Source organism: Rhinoderma darwinii, chromosome 2 (genome assembly GCF_050947455.1).
Source record: "Rhinoderma darwinii isolate aRhiDar2 chromosome 2, aRhiDar2.hap1, whole genome shotgun sequence".
NCBI classification, from domain to species: domain Eukaryota; kingdom Metazoa; phylum Chordata; class Amphibia; order Anura; family Rhinodermatidae; genus Rhinoderma; species Rhinoderma darwinii.
The window spans coordinates 428,689,413-428,708,491 of NC_134688.1; the positions used below are offsets into that span (position 1 = coordinate 428,689,413).

The 19,079-nt window shown below is 45.0% G+C and overlaps 1 protein-coding gene across 5 annotated transcripts in view; it reads right to left on the minus strand.

Annotated features, from left to right (window-relative positions):
• Nucleotides 1–19,079, minus strand: part of NCOR1 (nuclear receptor corepressor 1) — a 173,041-nt gene that overhangs the window by 89,821 nt on the left and 64,141 nt on the right. For all 5 annotated transcript variants that reach the window (XM_075854369.1, XM_075854367.1, XM_075854371.1 and 2 more), the window contains exons 3-8: nucleotides 17,983–18,089; nucleotides 6,724–6,910; nucleotides 6,297–6,470; nucleotides 3,424–3,537; nucleotides 1,584–1,640; nucleotides 370–422 (exon numbers count right to left, since the gene is read on the minus strand). In XM_075854369.1, coding sequence (XP_075710484.1) covers nucleotides 370–422; nucleotides 1,584–1,640; nucleotides 3,424–3,537; nucleotides 6,297–6,470; nucleotides 6,724–6,910; nucleotides 17,983–18,089 — 692 coding nt within the window. The remainder of the gene's footprint in view (nucleotides 1–369; nucleotides 423–1,583; nucleotides 1,641–3,423; nucleotides 3,538–6,296; nucleotides 6,471–6,723; nucleotides 6,911–17,982; nucleotides 18,090–19,079) is intronic.

Genomic DNA, 19,079 nt, shown 5'->3' on the forward strand with positions numbered 1-19,079 from the left:
GAGCAACATTTGCATATTTAGAAAAACGCTCATAACTTTGCAAATAAACATTTAAAAAAAATCAAAAAAAATCACAGTGTAGTTATCAGCAGCAAAGCGCCTATTAGATTAGTTAAGAGATAGGGAATTAATAAACTGGAGACAGATCGTCTTTAACTCACCGACTGCCATAGTTTCAAAACACAGTAAACCGTCCGAAAGGGATAGAAAAAAGCAGGAAGAGAAATGCACACGGCTGTATGGGGATCACAGTCCATTCATTACTCCCCACTGTAAATAGCCACTAGATAGAGGTCGAGTTTTTGCTTGCAAGATGCAGTGGCAATTGCACCCCACACAATTTTGAGGAGATAACAGTGATCTACTTACGTCTTGATGTTTTCATGATAAACCTTTGTGTCTGAGGGCTGGTTATAAAGCGGCTACAGAAACAAAAACAAAATATGGTTATAAAAACAAGATTGCATTTCATCACAGATTTGTAAAGATCTGAGAGATTGCACAAGTGAAACAGTCGAATGGATGACGGCCAGAGAAAACACCATTATTTTTCATGCAGGAAGATCTGTGTAGCTCATTATGCTTTCACGTTTGTGGCAATGAAAGGCACACAAGAGGACATTATGGTTTGTTTTTGAGGTATAAATTGGGGTATAAAAGAACGGTTGCCCAAACACTGTAGAGGCAGACCAAGTAAAAAGACAAAATGACTATGTACTCCACAAACACTCCGCCAGCGTCTAAGTCGGAAAGCTTTCGACAATCAAATTTAAAATGGCTTCTCCTAAGTGGATGTTCCCTCAAAAAGCCCCGTTGCTTCCGAACTTTGGAAAACAGTCTAACATGCCAGAATAAACGTAGGTACAAGTTGTTTTCCTTCTATCTTTCCTGCCTCCAGCTCCTCCGTTGGTATTGCTTTCTTACTTTAGTAATCAGGAGGGCCCTGCTGTGCAGCACACGACCGCCGTTTCAGTGAAGAAACTACATCTCCCACAAGTGCCGTGCGTCTCCCCCCCCCCCCCCCAACTCTTCCCTATCTGCTGCTGAGTGGTAATGCGGAGCTCCACTGCGCAGGCTCGCCCTGTGCAGTGAGAACGGGGATACTGCGCATGCCTTCACAGGGCGAGAAAAGAAAAACGCTATAGGACGACAGTGGAAGGTCTGTGCATGCTTCTGTGCACCGAGAACTACTGCAATAGGCATCTACTAGCAACCTGGTAAAAACAACCAAGTGGAATGGGGTATTTTATAGGGGGAGGGGAAGGAGTACAATTTTAATCGTACAATAAAGCAATGAAAACAATGAAAATGGGCAATATCGCTTATAAATTTGAAATGGATTTTCTCTCATTCTCATATCTTTAAAGTGACCCTTCTGATTTAACAAACTCCTGACATGTTAGACGTTTGCATTAGTGGGTGTTTGATGAGGAAGCTCATCCAATTGGAAATGCTGACCGGGTATTTGAGGAGGTCCGCAGACAGATTTCTCAACATTTAGAATTGGATTATAAATTTGGGACCTTCTGGAGAAGTGCAGTTATCATAGTAAACACCACAGAAACATTAAAAACATTACTTACCAGCTCTACTTTTGGGCCTAAGCCTTCGAAAATTTTATGCGCTTCCTCTGCTTTTTTCTGTAAGTCAATAGTTTTAGATTTTTATCCAGTAGAGAGTATGAGTACCATTGCTCACTCAACCATCCCACAAGACAGTCATACAGGTCATTAGAAGGATATGTACAACAGAGAACAGAACACACAATAGGAAAGGATTTATTAGAAATAGGGCAAAGAAAAACAAAAAACAGTAAAAATAAAAAGTGGAGAACGTGCTCATAGCAAACAAACTCCAACTATACTCTTTCTTAAAGGGGTTTTCCCAGTTAGGGACATTTATGACATATCCACAGGATATGTCAAATGTCAGATAGATGTGGGCCCCATAAACCTCGTAGTACTGCGCTGTGTTGTGGCTGATGCGTGCGATTCCCGACCATGAATTACGAAAACAGCGTAGCTCGCTGAGCTACGCTGTTTCCGGAACTCCCATAGTAGTGAACGGCAGTTACGGAAGCAGCGTAGCATGTGAGCTACGCTGTTTCCGGAACTATTATTCAGTTCTATGGAACTTACAGAAACCGAATAACGTACGACATTTCTATAGAAGAGAAAAAATACAACTATTTTAGATATATCTATCTATATCCCTCCCTTTAGACGCAGCCTCTGTACACGCACGATAACCATCCAGGCACAGAAATGTTTTAGCAAAGGTGCGAAAGTAGTATAGACTAAAATTGGCAGCCAAAGGTAATTATTTTCTGCTGGTCATAACAGACATTCTGCCTGACAAACTTATTAATACCGGAGCACCTGACACGCATGCAAAACCGCTATAGTTCCGTTTAGAATGTCTGGCATTTGGGGGAAGGCCTTTTTTTTTTTTTTTTCTTCTTTATTTATTCTCAATTTATTTTTAATTCTTGTTAATATAGGGGCACAGATGTTCCCTGCCGGTATTTGCTTGTTCATCGGCTGATCATTGCCCCGTTTACAGAGAGCCATTATCAGAAACTAACATTCTGTGAACACTCGTTTGCCTGATAATTGGCTAGAGTAAAAGGACAGTGACAGCGCTTTCCTAGCGCTGCTGCCACTTTGTTTAAACCTTGAGACCCCCTCCGATCATACATTAGTGGCGTAGCCTAGCAATATACCACTAATGCCTATGCTGAGAAAAGCCCTTTCATTATAGCTTAGGTACAGTGAAATTACACGCAAGAGTCTAAAAGAAATGATAAAGACTAGCCAGGTCACATTTAAAATGTTTGTCAATCCAAATGCGTTTTTACAAAGTTTGGAAAGCTTCTTGCACAAGTACGTTTTTTGCGTGTCTTGTTACTAGGCTTTATTATCAGACGCTTTAAAAAAAAATAAAAAATCAATTTTAAGCAAAAGAAATTCTGGAAACCATGAATTTAAAACGCAATCCAAAGTACGAAAAGCCCAACTTCACGTGTATTATGGTTAGTTCATCCGAACTGTGAAATCATTGTCAGACAATAGCAGTATACAGTAGCCACACACACCATACGGATGAAACGCCACCATTATTGAGGAGCCGGATAATGGCTACTCTATAATAATGGGCATGATCGTTTTGGCACAGATTCAGGTTCGTTATCCAATTTGCTGTAATTATAGTCATAATACTGGCAACATAATTCTCCCAAATTGAAGATTTACACACATTCTTGCTGCAAATTGAAGTCATCACGTAAAAGAGTAAGTGAACAAGGAAACCATGAAAAGTGTAAATGAACAGCTCGAGACGGCTTACTGAACCCAGCTCAGCGATCACAGGCCAGGCAGCAGAACTGTAGCACTGACATGCCTTACATGATCGTAGTCCACTTACCCGATTCTCATCATAAATGATCTGGACTATACTGCGATGTTTCTGCTCCACAGGTGGAGGGGAGACCGGCTTCGCAGGCTCTGGAGGTTTGGCTGCTTCTTCTTCAAGCTGTTGCTAAGTTACACAAGAGGGAAAAATAATTCTCCAATCGGCGTCTAGTCAGATCGTGAAGCAACAATTTGCATTCCTGGATTTTGGTCTACGGTATACAGTGATAGAGGGAGTTCTACAGATTTACTATCCAGCAGGCGTGCACAACCTCTTCTGCTCCGAGGACCACATTGGAAGATTGTGCCACTCCCAAGGGCAACAAGAACATTTTAAGACACTTCACAAGATATAGCCAAACTTTTATTTGTTTCTGACTGTTTCGGGAGCCAATCGGTCCACCCTTCAGTGCATGTTTAGACGGGAATGGTCTGGTCCCAAAACGCGTAGTCAGAAACAAATAAATATGTCATTGACCAAGAAACAAAGTTTGGCCTAATCTGTTTAAGCGCTAGAAAGAACCCAAAACTACTATTGTTTAGATCCGTATTGACTTGTCTATTCCCCACGGACCCCTGTGTTTGGAAACCAACACTTCCTAATAGTGTGAGGCCTTAACACAACACTAAAAAGGTGAGCAGCGTCCCTTATTTTAGATAGACCCTTTATTGTGTGGAACCCCTACCCTAATGGATCGCGGCTTCTTATTTCGGTATATAAAACTTTAAAATGGTTATTCCCATCAGATATTTATGGCTAGGGCTGGGTAATTAATTGAAAAATAACCAAACCCGAAATTCAGCGCAATTAACTGATGTCATCTTGGGCATTTCGATTTCTTCTATTTTTTTTTTTCCCCGGTTTCAACGGTCTCTTCGTCCTCAGGAGTGCGGAGGGCAGCTTTGGGGATAATAAACCATGCGGGGAGCAGTGTGGGGCAATATGTGCGGGGAGCACTGTGGGGCAATACGTGCGGGGAGCATGGTGGGGCAATACGTGCGGGGAGCATAGGATGTCCATGTTATTTCTTTTAAAAGGTCTCTGAATATGTCAAATGTCAGATGGGAAGAACTCTTCGTATATCTGATGCAACATCTCATGCCTCGTGGAAGCTCACACTTATCCTCCATGTCCGGCCCTCATATCTACTGTATGATCCGAAGCGAATGACTCCACTCCGTTCTCTGAATCTTTCTGAACATTTATAACCCAGACAGGTATGTGCATGTCCTGGTAGTTGGGGGCCACATAGAGGGATACTATACAACAATACTGGATATCGAATAGGAGCATATTCACTAAATTCCCCTCTGACAAAACTGCTAAAAGAAAATGATCAGGTTTAGCCATTTTGCAATGGTAATATACACGAAACATATGATTTAAGTCGAAAATTTGTGACAAGTCTGGCACAAAACACTGACAAACACAAGATGTTTCGGCCAACAATTATTTTTAAACATTTATAATGGAAGATGCCTAAATTAATGTGCACATTCTGCTCAGCCAAATGTTCATGTTATTGTTAAAGAGAATGCAATCCATGGAAATTGACATGAACAACCCAACCGATTTGTCAATTTTTACAAGACAACAGGCCTCGGGCACGGGGGTAGGAGAGCTGTTCTGGCAGCACAAACATGACATTTTTGGTAGGATCCACTAAAACATATCTAAGGTCTATGGAAAAACTTTCAACAAAAATGTTTTTACTTTTTTTAAATAGGTCCAAAATGATGTGCTGATTACTACTTCAAGGGGTTGTCCCACAAAACTAATGTATCACCTATACACAGGATAGGGGATCCGTGTGATCGCTGGGAGCCCAGCGCTAAGGAAAATGGGGGACCGAAATTCCCCCGAAGTGCTCCATAAGAAGCATGGGACTTCCGGGGTCTGTGTACGGCAGCTCCATAGAAATGAATGGAGTGCCGGTCACGCTTTTCCGTATGTGTGACCGGCACTCCATTCATTTCTATGGAGCTGCTGGACACACAAGCTGGACAACCCGGAAGTCCCAAGCTTCTCATGGAGCACTTTGGGGGACTTCCGGTTCCCCATTCTCTTTATTGCTGGGGGTCCCAGCGAACACACCTGTATCCCCTATCCTGTGGGTAGGGTAAACATGTGTTTTGTGGGACAACCCCTTTAATGTGTATTTTATAGCGACCATTGCACCATTTTTTTCCAGTGCTCCAAACCCCTGCATAGAAACAGTTTAAAAGGTCCAACTAGGGGAGATGGGTAGCTTACTGCATACGGTTTTGAACATTAAATATAAACATTATGCAACAAGCTTCTGAGCTCCCCCTAGTGGCAGTTGCAGACAGCCAGCACATTATGTTTTGAAGCACTTTATCAGAGAAAAAAAACGACTATAAGGATTAAAAAATTAAGCAGCACAGAATATTGGGCCTTAAAAACACTATGTTTTTAAAAAGGTGGACATTCCCTATAAAGCAGACGTCCAGTCATGGTCTATTTGAAAGCAGTGGCAAATTGTATGATTTTTGTTCTCCTGGACATCTAATCATTGGTCACATTACATAACACTTAAGAGGTTGCCCCCGATTAGAATTTTAAATTTTTTTTCCTCCGAGAAACCATAGAACTCTAGTTCACGAGGTGTGCCTGGTAGAGTAGCTCTGACCCATCCACTTCATTAAGACGCATGGACAAAATTGTATTCTTTTTTTTTTTTTTTTTTTACTTTTAGAAACGAACCAAACACTTTTCCAAAACCTGAACCACCCCTTTAATTCTAAAGATCATGAGGAATTCAATAAATGTGAATCAAGTTTATACAAAGTGAACCAATCCGTACATACAGTATAAAGTCAGCAGTGATTCAATCCTCTACCAAACATCATTGATTCAATTTATACCTGTTTTTTCTTTAGCTTCAGAATCTGTTGTTCAACTTTTGCAATTTCTCGATCAACCCGGTCCATACTCTGTATCAATTCTTCTTTAGACAGTTTGGAGGGAGATGCGTCCTGGTCATCATTTTGGCCAGAGAGGGGGGACGATGCCTCATGTTTGCCGGACAGTCCCTGTTCCTTAAAAACACGAATATTGACAGACTGTTACTAAATATGAATGAACAGAACATTGTATTTAAATGCAAATATTAAGCCACATGTAATGGAACATGAACGTAAACTGTGAAATTGTGAATGCAAGTATTCATTAATAATGGTAGATGTACACGGCAATAAAAACTACCAATTGTTTGCGGTGGTGTATAGCAGCACAATGATTTTCTAATGAGAGAACTCCTTACCCATACACTGGGGATACGCTGGTACCTACCTTTTTAACATCCCCTGGTCCTCGAAGCCCATCCTGGATGGTTGATACCAGAGGTACAACAGAAGAAGCAGCAACTCGGTAGTGAGAGTCTAATTGTTCTAGCCGAGGTCTCTTTGAATCCAGCCCCTCATGGTCACTTTGAGCACCAGAATGGTATTGTTCATACCCTGATCGCCTGTCCTGAGGCCTGCAAATATATTTTCATCATGAGAAGATTGCACATTCATTGTACACATGGCAGATTAATAGCATCAGCATTACAAAATAGCTTGTATCCCTCTAGTCTGTAAGATTCCCTCTGCTATGTATTTTATGGAAACGCTTCAATAACTTCAATCATGATAACATTTCCCTTTACAATGGAGAGAACATGAATATATGAAAATGTAAAAGGGAATGATCCTCAGTTACAGATTCTATTACATTCCAGAGCTGAAATCACAATTCTACCAGCTCCAGAGCTGAATTCTTTACTTGCACAATTCTTACTCCGTTAATTTGCGCTCTGGGAAGTGCAGTCTTTACATTACAGTAGCCATCTACAAGCTTGTTGACGGTTTACAAACCAGTAGAATTATGAATTCCGGTCTGGGCTATAATACAGGCTGTGACAAGATCAGTGCAATATAAGTAATGCAATAGGCTTACAAAATAATGCACTTTTTTCTATAACTATATCTATAAAACTGTAAAATGTGGTTCAAAGGTGGACATACATTTTTAAAACATATCAGGACAATTCAAAAACGCAAGACTGTCAATTACTTATTTGTGGGAAACCTGAACAACAACTAACTACTTAAGCAGGCAGCGGGGTAATACCCCTACTACATTAAGACAACTGGCACCCATACATACCAGTGACTATTTGTTTTTTTTAAGGGGCAGTCTCAACTTGACAACTCTTTTTGAACATGTACCCTGTCCAGCGATCAGCTGAACACCGGAGGTCTCAGAAGCTGGACCCGAGGTGATCTGCAGTTACAGCTGGGAGAAGTTGCAGCCACTGCAGGTTAAATGTAGTATTACATGGTGGTCATTTAATGGAAATGCATGTAAGGGACTGTTCAAATCAGTGTCGGACTTCCGTTCATGGGTTCTGTTAGACCTTTCCGTCAGGGGAACCGATGAACGGAAAGCTAAATTGAAATCATAGCTTCGGTTTGCATTACCATTGATTTCAATGGTAATGCTTCCATTGCAGTTGTTTTCCGTTCCGTAAGGCTTCAGTCTTTCTAGAAGAAACAATAGGGTAGTTTGTTTGTTTTTTTACTTAAATTTTTTTTGTACATACTGACTATTTTACTTTTTCTATTAGTCCCCCTAGTGCATTTGAACTAGCGATCGTTGGATTGCTTGCACGATAGATCGCAGATACTGCAATACTAATGTGTGACATATGCCTATTAAGCCCTGCCTCTGACCGGGCCTAACAGGAGCACAAAGATGGCAGACCTGGGGGGGGGCTTAATTACATTAGGCCTCAGGCTGCCATGACAACCAGGCACACTGCGATCGAGTTGCGGTGGGTATGGGTTGGCCGGCCGATGGGACCGCCTCCCTCTTTTTAACGGCTTAATGTTGCGGTGCTATTGACCGCAGCATCTAAGGGGTTAAGCGTGAAGGACCCCACTTGTTGCAGTAAAATGTCGGCTGTAATGTACATCAAATGTCGGCAAGGGGTTAAACCACCACATGCCTTATTATAGTACCACGAGAGGTAAAACTAATTTTTAAAATGGAGCGTGCTGTAGGTTAATTAGCAGTAAGAGAGTCATCTGGGCTTTGGCGAGATCAGCAAGAGTCAAGCAGTTCGATCTCCATCCCCACCCGGCTTGATTAACATCAGGCTAGCTGGTGGTGATATACAGCGGCCGGGGGGTGTAAATAAAACACGGAGGGGCAGAGTTGGAGATCAGACTGCCTGACTACACTGGTGTTTTCCATGCAGCACGCTCCGTTTTAAAAATAGATTTTACCAATTGTGTTGCATCGGAACGAACATACAGGGGCATGTTTGGAAACCCTGTCAAGTACTGTGATAAGGGATGGTGGCGGTTCAGGGTGGTTAAAACTACCAGACAAACTGTTTTTGCATTAGTTTTAATATGAAAGCCAATGTGGATTAGTAGTAGCATCTTATTAATAGCTACAAATGTCTCGTAGATGCAAACGTGAGAAACCCAGGAACGTTTGCTGCGATTATAAAAGAAGGAATGTTTCAAAAATGTTGTGCTTTTAATTTGTCTGAACAATACTTATTCACGCTGCGGCTAAGACGTGATTTGCATTACTAGAAGCAGTTTTACATTCTGAAAACATAAATTTTAAAAAAAGCACATTTCTGCTTAGCTTCAGGGCAAGTGGTTGACTGACTATTTCATAAGGAAACCAGATTTGTCGAGCAAGCAATCTGACGGACCTGGAGAACATTCCAGTGTGGTTATAAAGTGCACATTTCCAGCAGAAACATTCCTGTTGCTTTTAAGCAATGTGACTTTAGATAAATAAGAGTCCACCTTCGCAGGTAACCGATCTCCTGGAGTGGGCCTTTTCATGAGTGAAGACGCAGATGGAACCACATACCCTACTACTAAACAAAGTGACAATTGTCCGAAAAAGTACAGCAGAAAATAAAACCTTACTCTGCATTATTTCATGACATGAGTCAGCACCGTAGAGAATATGTATAAAATAAGGGCGCTACTTCCGGTTCCGGCGCTGGGGATGCAGGACGCGAGTGACTGAGCTCCCGCTCCCGTCCAGCCTATCTGCTTGCAATAGTCGCTTCGGCGACGACAATCAGCGGTGAAGTCACCAGCCCTGCACACGGAATCATCACAGGTGGTGCCTGTATGGACAGGTACCTCCTCAGAAGCGCGCAGAAGCCAGCCATGGAATACTCAGCCGCGGCCGTGGTAAAGGGAGGTAAGATGGCGGCGCGTCCCGCCACTGCGACCCTGCTATACACACAGGAAGATGAGCTGCAGCACCCTCAGTCCCAGCTTTCAAGCCCGACAGAGCACATAATGTCCGCTCTTCCTGCAGCCATTGATTATGTAGCCCTGGCCCGAGAAGTAGCTAAACAGATAGCGCCAGACCTGCAAAAGGCACTGGAAAAAACGGTGCAAGATTCCCTAAACCGTGTGCATGCGGAGCTGGCTCAAGTCACTATCAGAGCTGATGAGTTAGAGCAGCGTATGACGCTGCTGGAGGATGAAAATGAGCGTCTGCAATCCAAACTCAGAGGGGTGCTGTCTGTTACTACGCAGTTGGGGGACAAGGTGGAGGATCTGGAAAACCGCTCCAGGAGGAGCAACCTGCGACTGGTGGGTCTGAAAGAAGCAGTGATATCTTCTGATTTGCAACGAGTGTGTGAGAGGACATTGCCGGAAGCCTTAGGTCTTCCCCGTCCCTGCCGGATGAAGAGGGTGCATAGAGTGGGGCCGGACCCCAGAAACCTCCCAGCAACAGACGACCACAGTTCGCTTCGTCCCAGACAAGTAATCTTTAAGCTGTTGGATTACAATGATAAGGTGGCACTTATGAAAGCTTTCCGCAGCAGATCGCGTCCCTTGGAAATACTGGGCATGAAAGTGCTACTTTTTGAGGATTTCTCGGCGGCGGTTGCAAAACGAAGGCGGGCTTTCAGCAAGATCTGCACCGCGCTGTTCCAAGCGAAAATACGTTTTAACCTGCAGTACCCAGCCATCTTGCGGGTGTTTCAAGAGAACGGGCGGAACAAGGTTTTCACCACGCCACAGGAAGCGGAGGACGCACTTACGGAACTTTGTAGGCGCAGACCACAGCAAGAGGAGAGTCACAGTCCAGTACACAGTCCGAATCGAGAGAAGCCAAATGGAACCGACTAAATATGGAGCGAACCTGGGCAGAAGCTTTAATGCCCACACCTGGAAGATCCCGGGGGGGGGGTCGAGCCGGAAATGGAGGGCTCTCCGAAACCGCAGAGGCGTACGCGGGACCGCACCCGATCCACGTCTCCTGATTGACGGACGAAGATCTTTTCAGCACATGTTATTTAAGCTGATGTGATGATGATTTTGTGGACGGTGTAGACCAATTGCAGATTCCGACCAGATACAGATAAGTTTATAGATAATTTGAAAGTTTTGAGGGAGATAGTTGGCGGTAGTATACGGCACTCTGTACCGGTCAACAGCTGGCATATTGTTATAATGTTACAATGTTATAAGGTTGAAATGTATGCACTCTGGTATTTCCCTGCATTTTCACTACAGGAGATCAGTGAGGGAGTTAGAACAGGCTCTGAGATTTTTCCTTGTGGGTGGGATTGACCGGGAATGAGACAATGCCTCCCCCACGCAAGGGATTAGCTGTAACTGTCACAGATGGCAGATTGGGGGAAATTGTGATAGAAGATATGGGAAAAGGAGGTAGGGAAACCTTGAGGCGAAGCAAGATTCATGTGGATATGTGATTTGAAGTCTGTTTGCATAAAAGTCATGAAGATATAATCCAAACGGACGCTAGGCTGTTAAAATTGATGATATGGAAATGTATAAGAGTGTGCACAGGCGACAAAGAGGTATTGAGGGGGCAAGGGCAGGTGTTACTTCCTCAGGGAAGGAGTCATATGTGCAGGCTGGGGGGAGGGGGAGGGGGAGGGAGGGGCGTGTTCTAATATAACAGAAAAAAAGTGAAGTCACGTACACCAGTGGGTATGAAGGGGCTGCTAACCCTTGCCGCAGGTGATTTGAGGGTTTCGTTAGATAAGGGCCGGTTGGCCTTGTTGGTTCTGGCTTATAAGCCGGGTTTTGGTTATGTTGTTAATGTTTATACATGGCTCTTGGAAAAAGACGGATCTGACTCCCCGAACTTAGCACGACTTTTAGGCACTTTAGCTCATCTTATACATGGCCCAATAACATGAAAATAGTCTCTTGGAACGTTAAAGGGCTGAGGTCCCCACAGAAACGGACCAAACTTTTACGACACATGAAAAGATTGCACCCAGATGTGGCCCTATTGCAGGAAACTCACCTTACCAAGCCAGAGTTTAAGTATTTGCAAAAATTCTGGGTGGGTCAGGTTTTTGGCTCGTCGGCAAGGGAGGGTAAGGCAGGAGTTATAATTTTGGTAAATAAAAATTTTGTGTTTACATTGGTGTCCCAGGAGCGGGATGACGAGGGCCGTTGGATCCATCTAGTGATGGAGCATGCAGGGGAAACCGTCAGTATTCATAATGTGTATGGCCCAAATACGGTTAACACTGTTTTTTTTGGTCATTTGGAATCCCAACTCCAGCAGGATCGCACTAGGTTTTTGATTCTAGGGGGAGACCTTAACACTGTAAGATCATCAAAGGAGGATAGGAGCGCAGGGACTAGTTCGCAGAGAAATAGAGATAAGGTCTTGCCCGACTTTTTAAGACACACGGCCCTAATAGATGCGTGGAGGAGTCTTCACCCAGATGCGCGGGAATATACACATTTCTCCCATGTTCATCAGTCATGGTCGCGTATTGATTACTTGCTAGTTAGTGACGCATTATCGCGGCGTTTACGTGAAGCGACAATTGAAGATCTAGTCATTTCGGACCATGCTCCGGTTACCATTGCCTTGGCCGACACAGTAGCTAGAGGAACGGATTTTATCTGGAGGTTTCCCGCCTTTCTGGCAAAGGATGAGGGCTTTATACAGAAGCTTAAGGGGTGGTGGATGGAATTTGATGGGGATAATGTAGCGCATCGCTCGGAACCGTCATTGTATTGGCGTACAGCTAAAGCGGTAATACGAGGAAAAATCATGCAATTTATGTCTAATCTTAAACGTAAGACGACCGAAGGATACAAGGCAGCGAGCGACAGATTACGGTGTGCATACACAGCATTTCTACACTCTCCATCACTGCCATTGGGGGAGGAATGGAGGGAAGCCAAGCGACAGTTTGATCAGTGGTTAGACAAAAGAGAGAGTATTTACCAGTCCCAATTTGATGCCGATTTAATGCGTTTCGGCAATAAAGCGGGCAAATTATTAGCGCGATTAGCAAAAGGGAGGTATGCACCGTCGCACATATCAACACTTAACGAAATCAAATGGAACTCCTACTTCAGACCCAAAAAAAAATCAATACCATATTAAGTAAGTACTACCAAGCCCTTTACTCAGAAACACCCATAGATCTCCAAAAAGGGAGGGCATTTTTGGAGAAGGTGAAGCTACCAGGGCTCACCCAGGAGCAAAATGGTCACTTGAGCGCAGAGATTACATTAGAGGAAGTCTGGAGCGCCATCAAGACCTTATCTAACGGAAAGGCCCCGGGTCCGGATGGATTCACAGGGGAGTTTTTTAAATCTCTGAGAGAGGAAATCAGTCCTACCTTGGTGGCATACTATAATATTTTACTAGGCACGGGGGCTTTACCAGCAGAGGCTAAAGTAGCGCATATAAAGGTGCTACCCAAAAAGGGGAAGAATCCTCTTGACCCGGGGGCGTACCGTCCCATTTCGCTGATAGACCAAGATCAGAAATTGCTCACAAAAATTCTGGCCAATCGGCTGGCTATGTATCTACCCATACTGGTGGGAAAGTCCCAAGTAGGCTTTGTAAAGGGCAGGGCAGCAGTGACAAATCTACGCAAGGTGTTGACGGTGCTAGAAACAGTCAGGCATGATCCCCAGCCAGGTACCAGGCCGGCACTTTTAGCGCTAGACGCAGAGAAAGCCTTTGATAACATACAATGGGAATGGCTGGGGATGGTGCTAGACAAAATGAACATTCAGGGAGACTTCCGGGTCTTCCTGAAGGGAGTCTACAATGTGTTCACTCCTCAGGGTTCCTATCAGATCCCTTCCAATTACATAAAGGAACACGACAGGGTTGCCCCCTATCACCCCTGTTATTCAATCTGGCATTGGAACCTATGGCTAGATACCTGGAGGAATCGGATATGTTCAGAGGCATTCAAGTAGGGTCTTGTGCAGTGAAGTTAGCCCTGTTCGCTGATGATGTCATACTTTTTATGTCGAATCCTCAAGAGCATTTAGGGAAGGTTTTTCAATTTTTACAGGAATTTGGACAATGCTCGGGATATAAAGTCAACATAGCTAAGAGCGAACTGCTGGAGTTGGGCAGGCCATTGACTAAGACCTTTTGGCAATCCTTGGGTTGCGGGATATCACCGGTTGAGCACTGCATTACTTATCTGGGTATCAAACTAGGGAAGGCACCAGACACTCTGTATGGCTTAAATTATCCCCCGTTAATTAAAAAAATACAAGCGGAACTCACTAGATGGGGCTAATTGCCGTTGTCCCTCCTGGGAAGATGCCATCTGATTAAGATGGTTAGTTTCCCCAGATTGCTATACCCCTTTCAAACACTTCCTATTATTGAAGCATGTGGATGTCTCGAAACTGACGGCTTCATTCACTAAATTTATATGGGCAGGAAAAAGGCCGCGCATAGCACTTACCAAGCTCATGATGGGTAAACAAGAAGGGGGTGTGAACTTTCCGAATGTCAGGGGTTATAACGTGGTCTGTCTTTTTCGCCATGTAATAGATTGGCTTCATGAGACAAGCAATTATTCCAACTTAGATCTGGAAGGGGAGTATGCCTCACCCTGGAACCTAAAAGCTTTGTTACATTGTAAAGTTGCTTCTCTTCCGTGCCGTCTCAAAACCTCCATTGTATTGAGAGATACAGTTCTAGCTTGGAAAGTGGTACGTAAACAGTTTGGGCTGCCTCACCTGGTCTCGAAATATATGCCGTTAAGCGGACATCCAGAGTTTTTACCGGGAATAGACAAGGGGGACGGAATTGCCTCATGGGGGAGGGTAGGCATGGGAAATGCAGGGGATCTTATGCACACAGAGGAAAAGAGGTGGTTAACTGGGGAGGAAATCACCGCTAAACTCAGACACATAGCAGGGAGGGTCAATTTTTTGCAAGTACTTTAGGTACGAGCATTTTGCACCTCCAGGCTCAGGGATTTGAGTAAGGAAGCTACCTCGCACACTCTGGATGAGGTCATGGGTCCAACAACTGGGCGGGCGACCATTTCGGGGCTGTATGGAGCATTGAGAGATGGTTTTGTTCGGCCGCAATCAAAGGATTAGTTTTAAAAGCTGGGAACGGTGGACTCAGGATCCAGGTATAGGAGAGATCATACTGGGGGGTTGGGAGACGGTACGGAAGAGTGTGCTAAATGAGAGCTGGAGGGAAACCTATTTTAAGTTGATGCATGCAGCTATATATGGCTTTAATATTCTGCCTTCACAATCTTTCCCTGACCGCATTACAAGTTGTCCCAAGTGCAATACACCACTGACGAATTTGTGGCATGGAGTGTGGGGGTGTGTACATACGAAACGATTTTGGGGGATGGTACAGAAATATATTGAGGACCATTGGAAAACGAATCTCCCAATGACGCCGCAAGCGCTACTATTCCATCAAGCGCGGCCGCCAGAGGAAGAGGGTGCTCGAGGAGTGAGATCACCTCCAGTGCTGGTGCACACGGTTCTACTGGTAGCCTTGAGATGCCTCCTGAGTAAATGGCTAGAGGCAGACATGACGGGATTAGAAATGATTGTGTCGCGGCTGAAACAGTTATTGGTTCTTGAGAGGGTGGAGGTGGAAAGGCGGAAGGAAACGGGAACCAAGAAGCTATTTGATAAGTGGCAAACATTCATAGAATCGCAATGTACAGCAGCCGAAATAGCGGAAATTGTTAGGCCCTTCCAGTACACAAAGTGGTATTGTACACAGCTCTTGGCAGGCACTTTAGGGGGGTTGCAACTCTGAATCAGCTGGGGGGAAAAAGGATGAGTAGAAACTTATTAATGACCTAGGTCGTGTCAGGGTTGGGGGGAGTCATGCTTTCGGTCCATCTGAAGATCGACAATTATGCCATGTTCATATGTTTATATGTTGAATTTAATTCAAAGTTAATTCCATGACAGTAGAGTGCTGCGCACTCATGTAACTTTTACGTGAAATGTGAAAACTGATAATAAAAAGGATATTTAAAAATAAATAAATAAGGGCGCTGCTGCTGTTACCCTAGAAAGGCGATCATATTAGAGAAATAAAAGTAGACCTATGACCACAAACATCCCCCAACCCAAATAACACTATATTCCCCCATACTTGGGGCAGCTGATGGCAGGGAAATGCATTAGAAAAGTAATGTAAGATACTAGATGTAAAAATGGATCGCTCAGCAGGAAAATGTATTTTCTGAGTGTGGTGGATGTAGCGAGTAGTGCAAGAAGTTTTGCATAATCATGTTAAAATGGGTTTTCCTCACGAACAACACTTAGACACTTATCTATCCTGTAGATAGGTGATGAGATAGCTGCGATCGGTAGTTGTCCCAGGAATGGGGCCCCCAGTGATCAGTCAGTCCCATATAGTTAAATTGAGCGAGAGCAAGCATCCAGATAGCCACTTCATTCAAATTGGGATACACGGGACTCCCGTTCGAGACCGGTGTGGGTCTCGGCGGTCCGGGACTCCCGTTCGAGACCGGTGTGGGTCTCGGCGGTCCGGGACTCCCGTTCGAGACCGGTGTGGGTCTCGGCGGTCCGGGACTCCCGTTCGAGACCGGTGTGGGTCTCGGCGGTCCGGGACTCCCGTTCGAGACCGGTGTGGGTCTCGGCGGTCCGGGACTCCCGTTCGAGACCGGTGTGGGTCTCGGCGGTCCGGGACTCCCGTTCGAGACCGGTGTGGGTCTCGGCGGTCCGGGACTCCCGTTCGAGACCGGTGTGGGTCTCGGCGGTCCGGGACTCCCGTTCGAGACCGGTGTGGGTCTCGGCGGTCCGGGACTCCCGTTCGAGACCGGTGTGGGTCTCGGCGGTCCGGGACTCCCGTTCGAGACCGGTGTGGGTCTCGGCGGTCCGGGACTCCCGTTCGAGACCGGTGTGGGTCTCGGCGGTCCGGGACTCCCGTTCGAGACCGGTGTGGGTCTCGGCGGTCCGGGACTCCCGTTCGAGACCGGTGTGGGTCTCGGCGGTCCGGGACTCCCGTTCGAGACCGGTGTGGGTCTCGGCGGTCCGGGACTCCCGTTCGAGACCGGTGTGGGTCTCGGCGGTCCGGGACTCCCGTTCGAGACCGGTGTGGGTCTCGGCGGTCCGGGACTCCCGTTCGAGACCGGTGTGGGTCTCGGCGGTCCGGGACTCCCGTTCGAGACCGGTGTGGGTCTCGGCGGTCCGGGACTCCCGTTCGAGACCGGTGTGGGTCTCGGCGGTCCGGGACTCCCGTTCGAGACCGGTGTGGGTCTCGGCGGTCCGGGACTCCCGTTCGAGACCGGTGTGGGTCTCGGCGGTCCGGGACTCCCGTTCGAGACCGGTGTGGGTCTCGGCGGTCCGGGACTCCCGTTCGAGACCGGTGTGGGTCTCGGCGGTCCGGGACTCCCGTTCGAGACCGGTGTGGGTCTCGGCGGTCCGGGACTCCCGTTCGAGACCGGTGTGGGTCTCGGCGGTCCGGGACTCCCGTTCGAGACCGGTGTGGGTCTCGGCGGTCCGGGACCCCCGTTCGAGACCGGTGTGGGTCTCAGCGATCAGACGCTTATCACCAATCCTGTGGAAGGGTGATAAGCGTGGTTGGGAAAACCCTTTAAAGCACTCTTTTCACCCCTCTCTTAATATTATTCTCTGCACTAACATGATCAACAAGGCGAGTGAAATTTTACAAATTCGTGCAAGGATTAGTAAAACTGCTCTTGTACATTTCTTTGGGTATCATATGAGGTGATCTGATGATGCTAGTACACTGGATGAATGGAGAACCAATGCTGAACTGGAATACGCCCTGAAACGAACGACAAAATGTGTGTAATTTTGACTGTGCAACACACTATGTGTAAAGACACCTGTAAAGAGGCATTTCCATTCATAACACCTTTTCATTGTATAATGAAAACTTCTACAATTTATAAAACTTTGTTATCAACTCCTCAAGGATTTCACAATCTCCAATTGCGGCCATTATATGGGATCGTTCATGGTTTACTTGCAGAAGATGAACATCTGGTCATGTGTTATTCATGCAGGTGCACAACTGGTTACAGTAGTGTGCGTCACATGACCAGCACAGAAAAGATGCTCACCCGCTGGAAGTAAATAATGAAGGATTCCATTCACTGACCGCAAACAAAGATCTTAGAAGTCAATGTTCACAGAAAGTACATAAGAAAATTGCTGAAACCATAATAGCCTTTGACATTAAAAGCTAAATGTACCTAGTCTTACATTAGTCTACATTACTTACCGGTCTGATACAGGATGAAATTCAGACAGCAAAGACGGGCGCCTGCGAAGCTGCTGTTGCTGCAAAGCTTCCAAGTGAGCATTTCGATACTCCGGGATAGAAAATTCCTAAAAATAAATAAAAACATATTAGTATTTAACCCTTTCAAGACCGAGCTCATTTTGACCTTCATGACCAGCCCCATTTTTTCAAATCTGACATGTGTCAATTTATGTGGTAATAATTCTGGAATGCTTTTGCCTAGCCAAGCGATTCTGAGATTGTTTTCTCGTGACATATTGTACTTTATGTTAGTGGAAAAATTTGGTCAATAAATTCATTGCTTATTTGTGAAAAACACCAAAATTTAGAGAAAATTTGCAAAAATTATGATTTTTCTCATTTTAAATGTATCTGCTTGTAAAACAGATAGTAATACCACACACAATAGTTACTATTTCACATATTCCATATGTCTACTTTATATTTACATAGTTTTTTGAACATTATTTTATTTTTCTAGGACGTTACAACGTTTAGAACTTTAGCAGCAATTTCTCACATTTTCAAGAAAATTTCAAAAGGCTATTTTTACAGGGACCAGTTCAGTTCTGAAGTGGCTTTGAGGGCCTTATGTACTAGATAGACCCCATAAATCACCCCATATTAAAAACTGCACCCCTCAAAGTATTCAAAACAGCATTCAGAAAGTTTCTTAACCCATTAGGCGCTTCACAGGAATTAAAGCACAGTAGAGGTGAAATTTACAAATTTTATTTTTTTTGCTGAAATTCATATGTAATACATTTTTTTCTGTAAGGGTATGTGCACACACACTAATTACGTCCGTAATTGACGGACGTATTTCGGCTGCAAGTACCGGACCGAACACAGTGCAGGGAGCCGGGCTCCTAGCATCATACTTATATACAATGCTAGGAGTCACTGCCTCTCCGTGGAACTACTGTCCCGTACTGTAATCATGTTTTCAGTACGAGACAGTTGTCCTGCAGCAAGGCAGGGACTCCTAGCGTCGTACATAAATATGATGCTAGGAGCCCGGCTCCCTGCACTGTGTTCGGTCCGGGACTTGCGGCCGAAATACGTCCGTCAATTAC